At 39.2% G+C, this 18,148-nt stretch overlaps 1 protein-coding gene across 9 annotated transcripts in view; it reads left to right on the top strand.

The window, feature by feature from the left end:
- r3hdm1 (R3H domain containing 1) overlaps nt 1-18,148 on the top strand; it is an 82,326-nt gene that overhangs the window by 19,951 nt on the left and 44,227 nt on the right. For 4 of the 9 annotated variants that reach the window (XM_079808598.1, XM_079808592.1, XM_079808599.1 and 1 more), the window contains 4 exons: nt 11,378-11,564; nt 13,876-14,083; nt 16,147-16,182; nt 16,866-16,952. In XM_079808598.1, coding sequence (XP_079664724.1) covers nt 13,907-14,083; nt 16,147-16,182; nt 16,866-16,952 — 300 coding nt within the window. In that variant the 5' untranslated portion in view covers nt 11,378-11,564; nt 13,876-13,906. Of the gene's footprint in view, nt 1-11,377; nt 11,565-12,131; nt 12,165-13,875; nt 14,084-16,146; nt 16,183-16,865; nt 16,953-18,148 lie in introns of those variants that run through there. The other 5 variants (XM_079808600.1, XM_079808597.1, XM_079808596.1 and 2 more) reach the window with 3 other exon arrangements.

Raw genomic sequence — 18,148 nt, 5'->3', positions numbered from 1 at the left:
TAGACAGCATTTTTGGCCATCAAACCTAGTGAGCTCCCAATCTAGACAGCATTTTTGGGGATCAAATCTAGTGAGCTCCCAATCTAAACAGCATTTTTGGGGATCAAACCTAGTGAGCTCCCAATCTAGACAGCATTTTTGGGGATCAAACCTAGTGAGCTCCCAATTTAGACAGCATTTTTGGCCATCAAACCTAGTGAGCTTCCTATCTAGACAGCATTTTTGGCCATCAAACCTAGTGAGCTCCCAATCTAGACAGCATTTTTGGGGATCAAACCTAGTGAGCTCCCCATCTAGACAGCATTTTTGGGGATCAAACCTAGTGAGCTCCCAATTTAGACAGCATTTTTGGGGATCAAACCTAGTGAGCTCCCAATTTAGACAGCATTTTTGGCCATCAAACCTAGTGAGCTTCCTATCTAGACAGCATTTTTGGGGATCAAACCTAGTGAGCTCCCAATCTAGACAGCATTTTTGGGGATCAAACCTAGTGAGCTCCCAATTTAGACAGCATTTTTGGCCATCAAACCTAGTGAGCTTCCTATCTAGACAGCATTTTTGGGGATCAAACCTAGTGAGCTCCCAATCTAGACAGCATTTTTGGGGATCAAACCTAGTGAGCTCCCAATCTAGACAGCATTTTTGGCCATCAAACCTAGTGAGCTCCCTATCTAGACAGCATTTTTGGCCATCAAACCTAGTGAGCTCCCCATCTAGACAGCATTTTTGGCCATCAAACCTAGTGAGCTCCCAATCTAGACAGCATTTTTGGGGATCAAATCTAGTGAGCTCCCTATCTAGACAGCATTTTTGGCCATCAAACCTAGTGAGCTCCATATCTAGACAGCATTTTTGGGGATCAAATCTAGTGAGCTCCCCATCTAGACAGCATTTTTGGGGATCAAATCTAGTGAGCTCCCCATCTAGACAGCATTTTTGGGGATCAAACCTAGTGAGCTCCCAATCTAGACAGCATTTTTGGGGATCAAACCTAGTGAGCTCCCAATTTAGACAGCATTTTTGGGGATCAAAGCTAGTGACCTCCCTATCTAGACAGCATTTTTGGGGATCAAATCTAGTGAGCTCCCCATCTAGACAGCATTTTTGGGGATCAAATCTAGTGAGCTCCCAATCTAGACAGCATTTTTGGGGATCAAATCTAGTGAGCTCCCCATCTAGACAGCATTTTTGGCCATCAAAGCTTGCGAGCTTTGTTCAAAATGAACACTGACTGTTACCAAGCAGGACATCTTTGTTTTTTCAGGTAAGATTTGTTATCGCCTTGTGTCCAGATTTACACCCAACTCTGGTGTTTTTTCTCGGACGCAGGTCTCCGAGCGATCACCTAGACCAGAGAAATGACCGCTGTGACCGGTCACCTTTAAATGTCAACACGTTTTCTCATTCTGTTCGTACATGGCTGGAAAAGACCTTCTCTCTCCCACACGTATTAACGAGAATAATGACTAGTTTGGTGAATTATGGCGCTGTGGTATTTTGGGGAGTTATTGACCTGTTCTCTTTTTTCGGTAATCAGCGTGGAGCTGGACATTTCTCCCTAATGAGATAATATCCGAAACAAATTACTACTGTGCTACCTCCTGCTGTCTCCGCTGCTTCAGTAATCCATATCTTTTTCATTTGTCCGTGTTGTTTTGCATAGGTAACGTTTCTTGGTCAAGCTAGTCCCGAAGCCCCTGCCCCCCCAACATGCTTATTAGAAGATGTCTGCAAATCCCAACCCTTTTCCCGAGGCTATTCCCACTGTGCTTGCGGACACCATCAGGGGGAAAACAGAATAAACGCGGCTGTCACATTTCCTCCGCAGGCTAACGGCATCTTGGGCTACAATTAGCCAGCAGTGCCAGCCCCCCCCCCCCCCCCTTTAGTCTTTTGTTATGCAAATGAGACGCATGTAATGTGCCGCTTAGCTGGAATTTTTTCAGATTTTCTCTTTCACTGAAAGGAGCCGCTTGGTGAATGGGGAGTTTTACTTTAACTTGACTGGCTTTGTGCAACTGTCAGTTTGACTTTTCTTCCTTTTTCTACTGCGAAAACCGCAGTACTTGTTTTTGCAGTCAGTCACCGTCACGTCAAGATTATGATTGTTTGCTAATTTGGAGCTTTTTCTGGAGATATTGTTTTGTCTGGAAGCATGTTTTTGTTTCAATTGTCTACCTAGACTGCGGTTTTGAGCGTCATGCCTAGTGAGCTTCCCACCTTGATGAGATTCTGGGCATTGAACATGTTGGCCTTCCTTCCTAGACAGAGTTTTTGAACATTATACAAGAAAGCCGACTACCTTTTTTGCCAGCATACTTTGTGAGCTCCCTACCTAGACAGCATTTCTGGCATTAAATCTAGTTAACTCCCTATGGTACTTAGTGAAATGCCTAAGTAGACTGAAATTTGGTGGTAATTGGGGGCATTTTTGAGGGTAAAACCTCCTGACCTCCCTATCTAGACAGCTTTTTTGGGAATCAAACCTAGTGAGCTTCCTATCTAGACAGCATTTTTGGCCATTAAAGCTAGCGAGCTCCCTACAATGGCATCTATGGTTATTTACCTAGTTATCTCTCTATCTAGACAGCATTTTGGGGGATCAAATCTAGTGAGCTCCCCATCTAGACAGCTTTTTTGGGAATCAAACCTAGTGAGCTTCCTATCTAGACAGCATTTTTGGCCATTAAAGCTAGCGAGCTCCCTACAATGGCATCTATGGTTATTTACCTAGTTATCTCTCTATCTAGACAGCATTTTGGGGGATCAAATCTAGTGAGCTCCCCATCTAGACAGCTTTTTTGGGAATCAAACCTAGTGAGCTTCCTATCTAGACAGCATTTTTGGCCATTAAAGCTAGCGAGCTCCCTACAATGGCATCTATGGTTATTTACCTAGTTATCTCTCTATCTAGACAGCATTTTGGGGGATCAAATCTAGTGAGCTCCCCATCTAGACAGCTTTTTTGGGAATCAAACCTAGTGAGCTTCCTATCTAGACAGCATTTTTGGCCATTAAAGCTAGCGAGCTCCCTACAATGGCATCTATGGTTATTTACCTAGTTATCTCTCTATCTAGACAGCATTTTGGGGGATCAAATCTAGTGAGCTCCCCATCTAGACAGCTTTTTTTGGCCATCAAAGCCAATGAACCCCCTTCATAAATGGACTTTATGGGCATTTTATCTATTTAGCTCTCTATCTAGACCTGATTTATGGGCATTTTTAGTGCTGGGCGGTATGACCAAAAATGTATATCACGGTATTTTTCTAAATTATATCGGTTTCACGGTATATGACGGTATTTTTTCCCCTATGCATGACCGGGTGTTAATCACATTTTCTACTGATTAAGAAAGGAAATACTGCAGGAGATTCACTAGAATACCCTGTTTTACTGTCATGATGAGTGAATATTGTAGAAAAATTCCACACTAGAGTTAATAGGTCTACAGGTTTACAAAATGATGCTGTGGAGAGACGGCAACCAATAAAACACAGACCTGCAACACACTCAGTCATACTTACAGACACCTGAATATTAAAAGTTGAGTTGAGGGCACCTTAAGCATTTTAAAAATCTAACCCTATATAACAACAAACTGCCAAAACGAAGAAAAACGCGGATATTTGCAATACATTTAAGAGCACTCTATGAACGAATGACACATCAGTTTAACAAAGAAAGAATAAAGCAGTTACTCTTTTGCCCATTCTTCTTTGAATTGTCAGTTTATTTATTAATTTACATCATTGTAATTTGTGTAGCAGAATAATCCATCGTGTCAGCGCGTTCGTGATTAGACATACGGTTTTATCAGTGTAATCAGTGCATACATTTCATTTTAATAAGACGTGATGAAATATGCGCGCATACACGCTTCTGGTTCATGCCTAGAGCGCTAGAGTTTATGAAATATGTCCATAAAAAATGTAAACGCGCTCGCTCCGGTCTATATCAGTGCTATATGATCCATGTGGTGAGCGTTGTTAATCCCATAGCGACGCTCCGCGCAGAAACCGCTCTCTCTCGCGCGCCGCGTGTAGTTTGAATTCTCCACTAAAATCAAGGGCTGAATCCGAAATCGCTCCCATAACCTCAAATATAGCATTATTTGGTGGGGACAGCACTTTTTAGTGGTGTCCGAAACCCTAGTGGACGTTATTGAGTGCACTCATTCTATCCCGTTGCACCGCAATAACGAGTGTACAGCCGATGTACACACATTGCCTGTCCGACTTCACGCACGTTTTCATTCACTCCTTCAAATAAAGTGATAACGTAGGGAATAATGAATGAGAGTATAGGATTCAGCCATAGGCTGTGCTGTTAATGCGATCTCAACTGTGCTCTGACTGCTCCTTACTACAGTGCATCAATGAAATGGGTCCCCTCTCAAACAATGACGCGCTGCGCCACGTTCCGAACGTTGTTTAAGCGACATATACCAGTATAGCGGTATCATCAAAAATTCATATCATAAAATAAATAAATACCAGTATTCGGTATGAACCGGTTTACCGCCCAGCACTAGGCATTTTATCTGGTTATCTCCCCATCTAGACAGCATTTTTGGCCATCAAAGCCAATGAACCCCCTACATAAATGGACTTTATGGGCATTTTACCTATTTAGCTCTCTATCTAGCAAGCATTTTTGGGGATCAAATCTAGTGAGCTCCCTATCTAGACAGCATTTTTGGCCATCAAAGCTAATGAGCCTCCTACCTAGATCTGATTTATGGGCATTTTATCTGGTTACCTCCCCATCTAGACAGCATTTTTGGGGATCGAACCTAGTGAGCTCCCTATCTAGACAGCATTTTTGGGGATCAAAGCTAATGAGCTCCCTATCTAGACAGCATTTTTGGCCATCAAAGCTAATAAGCCCCCTACCTAGACCTGATTTATGGGCATTTTATATGGTTACCTCCCCATCTAGACAGCATTTTTGGTGATCAAACCTAGTGAGCTCCCTATCTAGACAGCATTTTTGGGGATCAAACCTAGTGAGCTCCCAATCTAGACAGCATTTTTGGCCATAAAATCTAATAAGCTCCCTACCTAGACCTGATTTATGCGCATTTTATCTGGTTACCTCCCCATCTAGACAGCATTTTTAGGGATCAAACCTAATGAGCTCCCTATCTAGACAGCATTTTTGGTGTTCTTCCAAATGAGATGCCTACAGAATGAAATGTGGGCGTCAAACCTAAGACAGCAGTTTTTGGGCATAGCATTTTGTTTGGAAATTGTTTAGTCTGAACGCACGTTTGTTTGGCTGTAGTTAACCTTTCGTTCGTATTCAAAGCCATTTTTCTATCCGGCTTTGTTTTGGGGTGACATTTCACCCGTAACGCGCAAATTGTTTTCCGTGACACACTTTTCCCGATGACCTCATGTCCCGGCGTCAGTCAGCAATGGAAAGGGCGTTTGCTTGTTAAACCGGGGCGTCTACCTAACCTACCTCTACCTCTACCTAATCACCAGGTTTTCTTTTTTTTTTTTTGTGCAAAAATGTGTACGGAAATGTGGAGAATTGAGGCACAAGGGGACGTCACTTTAAGTAGGGCGTGTGTGCGACTGCGGCACTGGGTAGCTTACATGCACCCTTTGCAACCGAATAAGGTGGATTTGCAGTGCTGGCGTACTCCTACCCTGACAGACTGTCCCACAGTGGCACTTCGCCACAGTTGGTCGTGTGTGTGTGTGTGTGTGTGTGTGTCTTTGCCTTTGCCGTCTGCCTCTCTCTCCGGTCCACAGGGGCCATCTGATTGGCTCTCGAGGGTGGAGCCCTGCTTAGCGCTGACATACTGCACCCAGCCCTCAGGGCGTTCTGATTGGCCTGAGGAGGGGTGACATCACAAAGGCCAGCTGTTGATTTGGCGGAGAGTGTGTGTGCGTGAGAGAGAGAGAGGAGAATCAGGAAGGATTGCGGCAGCGATGGCTTTGGGCAGGTACGCGAACGCTCCACGCTCAGACGGAGGAGAGCAGAGCTGCACTGAGCGCGCTCCGTTTGATGGCACTCGGTCTGCTATGGAAACTAATGATGTGAGCCGAGCAGCGGATCATGAACGACAGGCAGGTGTGTGTGTGTGTGTGTGTGTGAAGTCATGAACGTGTGTTGATTTGTATGCTGATGGGTTTTTTGGGGCTTATTTTATTTGAGATGAAGGTAAAAATAAATACGTAATTTTAGTTTTTATTTTTTACAATGAAACATTTTTTTTTTTAACATTTGATCTTGTAATAAATGTGATAAAATTATCTAAATTAGTTTTTCCGTCTTAACTCTAAACCTTCATTGTGACTAAATTTGCGTGTCAGCACTCTCTGCTCGTGTGCGCGTGTGTGTGCGCGCACACTTTGTAATGACATTCTCATAATTGCTCTATTTTATAATTTAAAAAAGCGCCCGAGGCGGCTATCAGCGGAAAGCTGGGTGTTTATGTCGGTGTAAATTACAGCCGAAGGCAGTCCGGCTAATATCGTTAATGTGGCGAATCGTGTAAATGAACTGATGAGGAGAGGAGAGGAGAAGAATAGCTCGACTGTGACAGCGGCCACACACTGAGAACACGGATTGTGACGGGAGGAAGGGGAAAAAAAAGGATGGAAAACCATTAGCAACGCTTTTATCCATAAATAAGGGCCATTTGCATATTAGTCTAAAACAGGGCTGAAGTGAAATATGTGTAGCCTGGAGCCCGGCGCGCTTCTTTTGTCAGGAGGGTAAGTGCTCGTTGCTTCCTGAAATATGATGATTAATAATTGAAAATGGTAAATTACAGATAGGCTTTATTTTCTTGGACAACAAGCAAGATTGCATCCGTTTTTGTGAAAAGTTTATTGGAGAAAAAAAAAGGGAAATAATTAAACGAAAGTGGTATTTGTTTGTTTGTTGGCTGTTTTAATTATGTCTGAATAAAGTCTGTGGACATTTTTGGTACCTAGTGAGCTTCCTACTTAGATGCCATTTGTGTGCATTAAAAGCTTATTAACTGCACTTGTGAGCATCACAATTAGTGCACTTGCTTCCTAGACAGCATTTTTTGGGGCATAATACCTTGCCGGATCTTTTTTTTGTGTATAAACCTAGTCTTGATGGCATTGTTAGGCATGAAAAGCTTATTAACAGTTTTCCTAGACCGCATTTGTGGGCATCACACTGCTAAATGCATAAATAAACTCTTATTATACGCCTACCCAGGCAGCATTTTGTCCATCAAATCTAGTGAACTGGTTTGCTAGATGCATTTTAAGGCATTACACCAATTGAGACGCCCGCATAGACGGCATTTTTCAGCCGTCAAAAGCTTATTAACTGTTTGCCTAGACAGCAACTGCGTGCATCACACTTAGTGCGCTGCCTTACCAGACAGAAATCTTTGCCATAATTCCTTGTGAGCTGCCTTCACCAGATGCGTTTAGAGCGTTTTACCCTTTGTGCTGCCTAAGTAGCAGTTTTGAGCATCATTTTCATCTGCAAAACGCATAAATATGAATGTAAAATCTTATACGCCTACACAGACAGCATTTTTGCCCATCAAATCTAGTGAGCTGGATGCATTTTAAGTCATTATACCTATTGAGTCGGCTACCTAGACGGCGTTTTCAAGCATCAAAAGCTTATTACCTGTTTGCCTAGACAGCAATTGTGGGCATCATACTTAGTGCGCTACCTTCCTAGACAGCAGTTTTGGGCATTGTACCAAGTAAGCTTCCTACCTACACAGCATGTTTTGGCATTAAACCAAATGAGAAATATATGCATCTAGCGAGCTGGCCTTACTTACCTAGACTATGTTGTCGACTACTTTCTAGACAGCCATTTTGGGAGTTGTACCCCTACTAAACAGCAATTCGGGGCATGAGACCTAGTTAGCTGCCTCTTTTTTGGGCATCAAAATCTTACCTCGACAACAGTACCTAGTGAGCGGCAATATTTTTGAGCGTAAATTATGACTATGTAGAGAGCAGCATTTCAGTTTTTTACCTTTTGCGACCTTGACTGTTTTTTTGGAGGGGTTTGTACCTGGTGAGTTGCCTAGCTAGAAAGCATTTATAGGCAATCTTGGATATCATATCCACTATGCTAACATCATTTTTAGTCATCATACTTAGCAAAGATAGCTTTTGTTGGGCGACATACATTATCCTTGAGCCTCAATCGACTGGAAACGCACCAATTATACCAAAAAAAAATGCTAGGTAGTCAGCTGTGTAGTTTTTGAAAGACAGCCGGTGTGTTTGTGTTTCTGCGGTGGTTGATTTTCTCTTTTTTTTTTTTATCCTCCAGTGTCAAACTCGGACATCTGTACTGTCAAGTTTGTGAAAATATACAGCCGCTGAGGTCCGCGGGGAGTCTTTTCTCTCTAGTTATGCTCGGAAGAACTTATTGAATATGGAGCGAAAACTGTTGTTCGTGCAGGAGGGGAGGGTAGTTGCGGTGGAGGGCGTATTTTGAAATGCAGATTTGTATTTTTCACCTCGACATAAACGCCGTGTTCAGAGGAAAAGATACAGCAGCGCTGAGATTAGCCCGCAGCAAGAGAGATGCTTGGATATTTATGAACAGCGCTCGTGTAATTCCTGCCAACAGTAGGTGTTTTAATCCATGTGTGGGAGGAAAAGCGCTCCCATAAGTCATAATTGTCCTTGAAAGCGTCAGTTGGTGCGCAATTGTGCCGCCCTTTGTCCCCTGCGCCCCAGAATGGTCCGTTTTTCGCCTAGAGAAGATCAAGAGACACATTATCCACTCCTACTTCCTGCCGTGATGTGGGATAATGCCAGTGACCTGTGCTCAAACACTCACGGAAAAGTCATGGCATGGTCCCGGATAATTCTGAGGGACCGTCTGGCTGTTTGGATGACAGCTTTTGTATTTGTGCTTGTGTGTGTGTGGTCATGCCCACCTGTTCTTGTCAGAGCCGCCACCTGCGTTACTGTCAAATTGTGTGATGCTCATCCCTTGAATTTTGATCAGTGTGTGTTTCATGGTATGCATGTCCTCTGATGGTTTTCACTGAATCGCTAGGAGGAATGTGGACCCAGTTGGCGTACTCGGCAGGATTACCGAGTCAGGTTAGGCCCATTTGACCTCGAGATATATGGTGGGTCGCGACTTGGCGCTGGTTTCTAGATTGGCGGTGGCAGGGTAAAGGGTGTGGGGGCGTTTTTGGGTCATTAATACCCAAACGCGAACACTGGCCCTTATGTTCGGTTCATTCAGACACAAGCTTGAATTAATTAATCCTACTAATGGGAAGGTGTTACTTAAAAGGGATAGTTCACCCAAACCGGTGTAAGCTGCTTTCTTCTGTTGAACACCAAAAAAATACATATTTTGAAGAATGTTGGTAGTCAAACCAGAAATACCAAGGAAAATAATACTGTGGAAGTCAATGGGTGTCTGGTTACCAACATTCTTCAAAATAATCTTGTTTTTCAAAACAGAAAAAAGAAACTCATACAGCTTTGGGACAACTGTAGAGTGAGTAAATAGACTATCCCTTTAACGTCATATGATTATGAAACAACTAATTAATATTCATTATTTTCTTGACAAGTAATTTGAGCGAACTAAACATTTACCAGTGGGAATGTTGGCACTAGGGTTGCTGTCATTGATTAAAACTATTTAGTTAATTGAAATAAAGCTGAAATATTATAAAATATTAGATGGGAAAACTTAAAATAAAACTACAATCAAATGAAGCACTAGCGATACTAATAATTGCTCATAGTAGGATTGGACGTTACATGGAAATTAACGAATTAATTAATATCCTACTATGGTGAAGGCTTGCATTATTAATATTAAGTATTAACTAATATTAATATTAAAAATGGCAACTAGGAAGGTTACGAAAAATTGTGACCTATTTAATATTCATACATTTCTTGACCTATCAACTGTGATGTTATAATTATTTTTTCTACTACAACCACTTACTATATAGTAATAACAGTAAATTATGCAGAATTGCAGGTACTAACCCTAGTAAACCTAACCATATCTCTATAGTAAGTACAACTCAAATTACTTATTTGAGTAAGTACAATGTAGCTATGTCACCTTAAAATAAAGTGTAACCCCTTTTTGTCATAGTATTATCTTAAATAGTAATTTTTGTTACTACTTATGATAATCATATGTTTTTTTCTTTCCTGTGTTTCCTGCGTGGATTCTACCAATTAGGGCTGCAAAATTAATCGAATTTGTAATCGTGATTACAATTACGGATGCCACAATTATGTAATCGTTCAATAAAATGTAATCGCAATTACAAAAAAAGAATTTTTTCTTATTTTTTCCCCATTGTTTTAGTATAACATTATAATACCATGCAAATTTTTTACTTTTTTTATTTAAAGAAACCAAACCAATGTATATTTGACTTTTGAAGCTTAATGCTATATAATAATCGTAATTAATAATCGCAATTACAATTTCAAGGGAATAATCGATTTTTTTTTTCTCATAATCGTGCAGCCCTACTACCAATGCTAATCGCTCACCAAAGTAGTGCCATAATTTATTTATTTTATTTCAGAGTTTGTACTACTAAAAATTTGTCATTTAATAGGATTTGTGATTTCGCCATTCGTGGTGCATTTAAACAACGATACCAATCGTTCGTCACGGTAGGATTCATAATTTTGCTACCTGTATTCATTTGGTACTACAAATTCATTATTTCTCCAGTCAAATTAAGTTGGCGTTATTATGTTTGTCTTAGCAGGATTGTGTTGAATTTGTAGTACCGATAATTTCGGCAGTCATAATGTTCGTAATAGCAGTATTTTGTTGATACCAGTGGTAATTGTTTATGACACTAGGATTTGTAATAAATTTGGTAAATACGTATTCGCCTTGACAAGTACTGCACCAAATATCACTTGCTTTTTCTCATTATAAGTCTTTCTTTTTTTAACTGAGATGTTAATGTAATCCTAATTTCAGTCAGACAGTGGAAGATGAATAGGGCTTACCTCAAGAAATCTGTTAATTAAAGTGATTGTAGGTTAAAGATGTGTACGCTAAACCTAGTCATACTGAATTTGAGTCCAAAAACGACCATTTCTATTTTCCAATCAACAGACTATACTATTAAATTGAGTAAGGAGTGCTCTCAGTGTATTTTAATGTTCTTGTTTCTCTGCGGCACAGTCTGTTCTCCGTATTCATGTCACCACCCTGACACTTTTATAAAAGCACTGCAGTGCTTCTGCTCCCGAAAGACCTTCCATCAAACAACTCACTCACTAGTTCAGTTCCCCCTCATGGACGCTACTGTATCCATGCGTCCCTGACCTTTTGACCTCACTGTATTTGACCCCCCTGACCTCTGTCCTTGTGTGTGTGTGTGTGACAGGTGTCCGAGGGTGATGCGGAGCGTGTGTGTGAGCCGTGGCTTGGCGACCCGACCCAAGCGCTGGTGACGGGGGTCATGGGACTGCTTCTGCCCCCTGTCCGTCTCTCAGTCCGCCCCGCTGCCTCCGGAGGCCCCAGGGTCCTACGCTCCCTAAGGTTCCTGCCCAGTCCTGAAAACAGCACAGCCGGTAACACCAACATTCGCACCGATGTTGTTTATGCAAATGCATTTACTAATAAACAAAGTTCCGAAATGTTAAGGATAATTTGTCAAAATATTATATTTGAAGCAAGTGAAAACAAAGCTACGCAGTTCTCTTTCACGTACCGTGATTTCAATAGTTTTGTAATTTGCGGAATTTTATAGTTACGTAAATGCATCTTTTTTTCGACAAAAACTTTAGCGTTCACCTTAATGTGCGTACAATCTTGTTTTCATTTGCGTCAAGTTAGTTATGACGGATGACTAGCGAAATTTAACGATTCTCAATATTGAAAAATTTACAATCTAAACAACTTTAATTAAAACGTTGACTTCGGAGTTTCAACCTATAGTACGTACTTTCTTAGCGCTTCTTTTTCGACTAGCCTCCCCTTGGCTTTTTTACGCAAACAAATCAGATTTACGAATTGTTCAAAGTAGAAGGTTTGGCACGTGAATATTACGTAGTTTCCGTGATTGCTCAATTCTGGTTGTGATTTTGGCAACGAATTAATATTTAATGAGCTATTTTTTTTGCCATATATCGCGAAAAGGTTCCTGCCCAGTCCTGAAAACAGCACAGCCGGTAACACCAACATTCGCACCGATGTTGTTTATGCAAATGCATTTACTAATAAACAAAGTTCCGAAATGTTAAGGATAATTTGTCAAAATATTATATTTGAAGCAAATGAAAACAAAGCTACCCAGTTCTCTTTCACGTACCATGATTTCATTCGTTTTGTAATTTGCGGAATTTTATAGTTACGTAAATGCATCTTTTTTTCGACAAAAAATTTAGCGTTCACCTTAATGTGCGTACAATCTTGTTTTCATTTGCGTCAAATTAGTTATGACGGATGACTAGCGAAATTTGACGATTCTCAATATTGAAAAATTTACAATCTAAACAACTTTAATTAAAACGTTGACTTTGAAGTTTCAACCTATAGTACGTACTTTCTTAGCGCTTCTTTTCCGACTAGCCTCCCTTTGGCTTTTTTACACAAACAAATCAGATTTACGAATTGTTCAAAGTAGAATGTTTGGCACGTGAATATTATGCAGTTTACGTGATTCTGGTTGTGATGTCGGCAACTAATTAATAATTATGAGCAAATTTTTTTTGCCATATATCGCGAAATTACGAATCCTCCTATGGTGAATCTTCATGAATGCCTCATGAATATTAATTAGTTTGTGACTGCACGTTCCAGAAAGGTTATGAATCAACGTCAACATGAAATTAAATGCATTTACTAATAAACAAAGTTCCAAAATGTTAAGGATAATTTGTCAAAATATTATATTTGAAGCAAATGAAAACACGTACCATGATTTCAATAGTTTTGTAATTTGCTGAATTTTATAGTTACGTAAATGCATCTTTTTTTCGACAAAAACTTGAGCGTTCGCCTCAATGTGCGTACAATCTTGTTTTCATTTGCGTCAAATTAGTTATGACGGGTGACTAGCGAAATATGACGATTCTCAATATTGAAAAAACTGTAAAGGGATTAACGTTCATGCAAATATTTACAATCTAAACAACGTTAATTAAAACGTTGACTTCGGAGTTTCAACCTATAGTACTTTCTTAGCATTTCTTTTTCGACTAGCCTGCCCTTGGTTTTTTTACGCAAACAAATCAGATGTACGAATTGTTCAAAGTTGAAGGTTTGGCACGTGAATATTACATAGTTTCCGTGATTGCTCAATTCTGGTTGTGATTTCGGCAACTAATTAATATTTATGAGCTTTTTTTTTTGGCCATATATCGCGAAATTACGAATCCTCCTATAGTGAAGTCTTCATGAATGCCTCATGAATATTAATTAGTTTGTGACTGTGACTTATGAATCAACGTCAACATGAAATTAAACTTATGATTAGTAATTTTTATGAACTAATCCTTTTAGTTAAGTACCGAATTGAGTCCTACAGAAACTATCTAGAAAAATGTTGCAACCTCAATTTTATTCACATCAATTTAACTATAGGTGCAAATTTATCTGTGGAAAAAGTGCCTGCAGGCTTAACTGATTGGCCTAAAGGCATATGATGATAATTGGGTGCTAGTCAGCTGGCTAATTAACAAATACTACTATGGGAAATTAAGATTAATTAGGTTACTGCGCATTCAAGGAAGGTTCAGATTTCATTCATATTCAGGAGGTGAGCCATTGGCTTTGCAGAATTCATAATTTTTACAAATTTAACATCAATTTACTAGTAAAGAACCAGTTATTTTAACATCACTGTCAACTAAATCACCAGTGTGTCTTTTTATCTCGCAGGTGGTGATTTTCGGCCTTGCGTCTGAGGATAATGTCTGAATCTTCTCTGGACACCAGAAGTTGTGACGTTATGAAGGTTCTGGAGAGTGACGGGCCGCACATGGCCGAATCGCCCGCGACCCTCAACGACCCCCAACACACACCCCAGAACAACGGCACGCATGCCCAGGAGTGTGTGACAGACCAAAGCTCCTCCCATCAAACTCAGGTAAACGTGATGACACGCCTCAAACGGTGCATTATGGGTAGTGTAGTCCAAAGCCAACAGGATATTAGAAAATTAGTCGCTAATGACTTATTATGGGATGTTAACGACCACTGAGTTGTCGTGGTTTCTATTATCCCAGTTTCTCTGCTTAAAGACAGAGATAAGACGACAAGATGAGTAGAATCAGCCAATCGCATCCAAGCTGGCGTGTGATTGGCTAATGCCAGGAAAGAGAGGAAGGACAGTTAATCTGCACCTGAAATCCTGCTGGTTTATCTGCAAACCCTCAGGGTGTGTGAGCGCGTGCGTGTGTGTGTGTGTGTGACTTTGCCACCATCTGCTCTTGGTGCATTGAGAAAGGGCAGCGGCCAGGTGCATTGAAACACATGCTGATCTCAGCTCTATTCCTCTCATTGTTCATTTCTCTCTCCTTTCCTGCACAATTAACTGCTTCACTGGTGCACACTCTCCTTTAACGAAATATTACCTGCAATAACATGCACAACTCAACTTTTTGACCTTCTGGATTTGCCGTAAATTTCCAGGACTGGGTGATGCATTGAATTATTTAATATATTTTTAACAAGAAAAGCGTTTATTTGAAGTAGAAATCTTTTGTAACGTTTATAAATGTCTTTAATGTCACTTTTGATCAATTTAATGCAATCTTTTTTTTTTTTACCGAGCCAGAGACACACACGCTCGGCGCTCATCACATATCACAACTATTCAGTGTTTTCAACCACATCATGTTTATTTTAGGTTCCAGACATTTAAATGCACATAAATACTAGCAAAAAAACACACTGATGTCTATTGAAGTGGCAATAACAATCCTTTCAGTTATAATTTGACTACGTGTCTTACTTATGTCAGATACACATTATATAGTAACTCTATAGTTTACGCTATTCTTCTCCCAGTTCACCAGTCACTTACTTTCATGTATTTCATGAGACGAGGATGAATATACGTGATGTAAATCCGACAGATCAGATTCTCTGAGGCGCAAACTAAAATGGCGGCACCCATCGCGCATTATAGATCAACAAACATGATCATTATAAAGGTGTTTAAATGACAAAACACATTCACTCACACATATTTGATAATCAGAATATCAGGTAGTTCATGACATGGTTAACAAGTTTGTGAATATTTTGAATAAAAAATAAATCATAGTCATAATTAAGAGATAAAATGTTGAAAATTTTATTTTAAAAGTCCTCATTATTAGATAAAAAGTCAAAAATATGATTTTAAAAGTCATAATAGTGAGATATAATTATGACTTAGCATTTCGTATTTTCGACTTTTTATCTCACTATTATGACTTTTAAAATCATATTTTTTACTTTTTATCTAATAATGAGGACATTTAAAATCATATTTTCAACATTTTATCTTATAATTATGACTTAGCATTTCGTATTTTCGATTTTTTTTATCTCACTTATGACTTAAAATCATATTTCTGACTTTTTATCTAATAATGAGGACTTTTAAAATCATATTTTCAACATTTGATCTTATTATGACTTAGCATTTCGTATTTTCGACTTTTTAAGATCAAATGTTGAAAATATGATTTTAAAAGTCCTCATTATTAGATAAAAAGTCAAAAATATGACATGCTAAGTCATTGTGAGATGAACATTTGAAATTAGGAAGTTAAAAAATCTGAGATAAATAGATTTAAAGTCAAAATTATGACTTAAAAATCTAAACTATGATTAAAAGTCCTAATTATGAGATACAAATCTGAAATTAGATTTTTTTTAAAAGTCTAAATTATGACCTAAACCCACACAAAGACCTTTAAGAGATGAAATCATGCTTGTAATTTTTTTTTAAAGTCCCCGCATTTAATTTTTTTATTCACACTTATAATAATAATAATATTACAAAAGTACATAATTGTATCTTCTGAAGTCTGAAAAACAAATTAATTGTATTATTTTAATCAATGCATTATTATATTCATATGTTATAATAATAATTATTATAATTAAATATTTAACAACACAATCCAAATTTCTTCCCTTTTTTCTGATTAACAACAGCTCGGCCAATCAGCACAGAGTATTAAACGGTCCAAGGTACGGTATGATCGCAGCATGAGTTCATTCGCTTTTTTTTTTTGTTTGATTGATTGGTTGTTGTTTTGTTTGCCTGCAAACTGTGTGCCTTGCGAGAAAAAGAGAGAGAGAGAGTTCGGCAGTGCATTGTGGGAATAAAAGCCCCTGCTCGAGTCAGTAAAGAATAATAAATGTGCTTGGGGGGGGTGCTGCGTTTAGCACTTTTGCAGCATGAACCGAGATACCGGGGGGGTGGAAAGACCCAATCGCCTCCTCTGGAGATTTTCCCACATCGTGCCGGATTCTGCTCTGCTCTTGATGCTGGTTTACCACTGCATTTTGAACAGCCGAACTGTTTTTGTGATTGAGTTGGTGCATTGTGTTCTTTTTGGTTGTTTTGACATTGCCTGCAAGAAATTGGCTCTTGTGTTTTATTATCATTTCTAAAAAAAAATACTGTCCAAGTCCATGTACTCGTTTTTTGTGTTTTTGTACGTGTGAGATTTTCAGACTTTTCAGATGTGTTTATATAAGCGTTGGTTTTAATAAACATGCCTCTAATTAACACACACCCCTCCCAGAGCTCTGAAAAGTCTCCTGAGACGTTGCAAAATGGTGCTTGTGTATTTTTAGTCATGCGTTGTTGGACGTTTTTTTGCGAATGAGTGCCAGACGTTTTGGTAACCATGGTTACTCTTCTTCAGTCCAACGGCAAGTTAAAGTTAGTTCGCAGCTTGGCGGTGTGTGAGGAACCATCTCCGCCTCCGCTCCGAGAACTGCCACACGAACAGGTAAACGTGTGTGTGTGTGTGTGTGTGTGTGTGTGTATGTGTGTTCGGAATAGCATATTCCTTACCTTTAGGTCATGTGACTTAGTTTACTTAATAATTCACATACGATTTAAAATAAAAATAGCATGCTGTAAAGTATGAAGCCCTTTAGGGGACATTGTGATGGTAAAATAAAATGAGAGGAATTATATTTCAATGCTTTTGCGTTCCACCGAGAAACTTTGCATTCGTTTGCAAAACTTTTATGTGAGGTGGGAGGACAAACTATAATTCAGTGCTTTCGCGAGCAAACGCAAAGTTTCTTGGGGGAACAAGTAAATGTTTTTGCAAGAGAACATCTTTTTTTTTGTTGTGGAAGAACACAAATTTTCTCAGAGGAAAGTAATAGGTTTGCAAGAGAATGCAAAATTTCTTGGGGGAACGCAATAGTTTTGCAAAAGAACGCAACATTTCTCAGGGAACGCAATAGTTATACGAGTGAACACAAAATTTCACATGGAACGCAATAGTTTTACGAGAGAACGCAAAATTTCTCAGAGGAAAGTAATAGTTTTACAAGAAAATGCAAAGTATCTCGGGGAACGCAATAGTTTTACGAAAGAAGAACACAACATTTCTTATGGAATGATGGAACGCAATAGTTTTGCGAGAGAACACAATTTCTCAGGGAACGCAATAGTTTTACGAGAGAACGCAAAATTTCTCAGAGGAAAGTAATAGTTTTACAAGAAAATGCAAAGTATCTCGGGGAACGCAATAGTTTTACGAAAGAAGAACACAACATTTCTTATGGAATGATGGAACGCAATAGTTTTGCGAGAGAACACAATTTCTCAGGGAACGCAATAGTTTTACGAAAGAACGCAAAATTTCTAAGAGGAAAGTAATAGTTTTACAAGAAAATGCAAAGTATCTCGGGGAACGCAATAGTTTTACGAAAGAACACAACATTTCTTATGGAATGATGGAACGCAATAGTTTTGTGAGAGAACACAATTTCTCAAGGAACGCAATAGTTTTACGAAAGAACGCAAAATTTCAAATGAAACGCAATAGTTTTACGAAAGAATGCAAAATTTCTCATGGAACGCAATAGTTTTATGAGAGAACACATAATTTCTCAGGGAATGATGAAACGCAATAGTTTTACGAGAGAACGCAAAATTTCTAAGAGGAAAGTAATAGTTTTACAAGAA

The sequence above is a fragment of the Gobio gobio genome, assembly GCF_949357685.1.
Source record: "Gobio gobio genome assembly, chromosome: 24".
Lineage (NCBI taxonomy): Eukaryota > Metazoa > Chordata > Actinopteri > Cypriniformes > Gobionidae > Gobio > Gobio gobio.
This window is presented reverse-complemented; position numbering and strand designations above follow the sequence as displayed.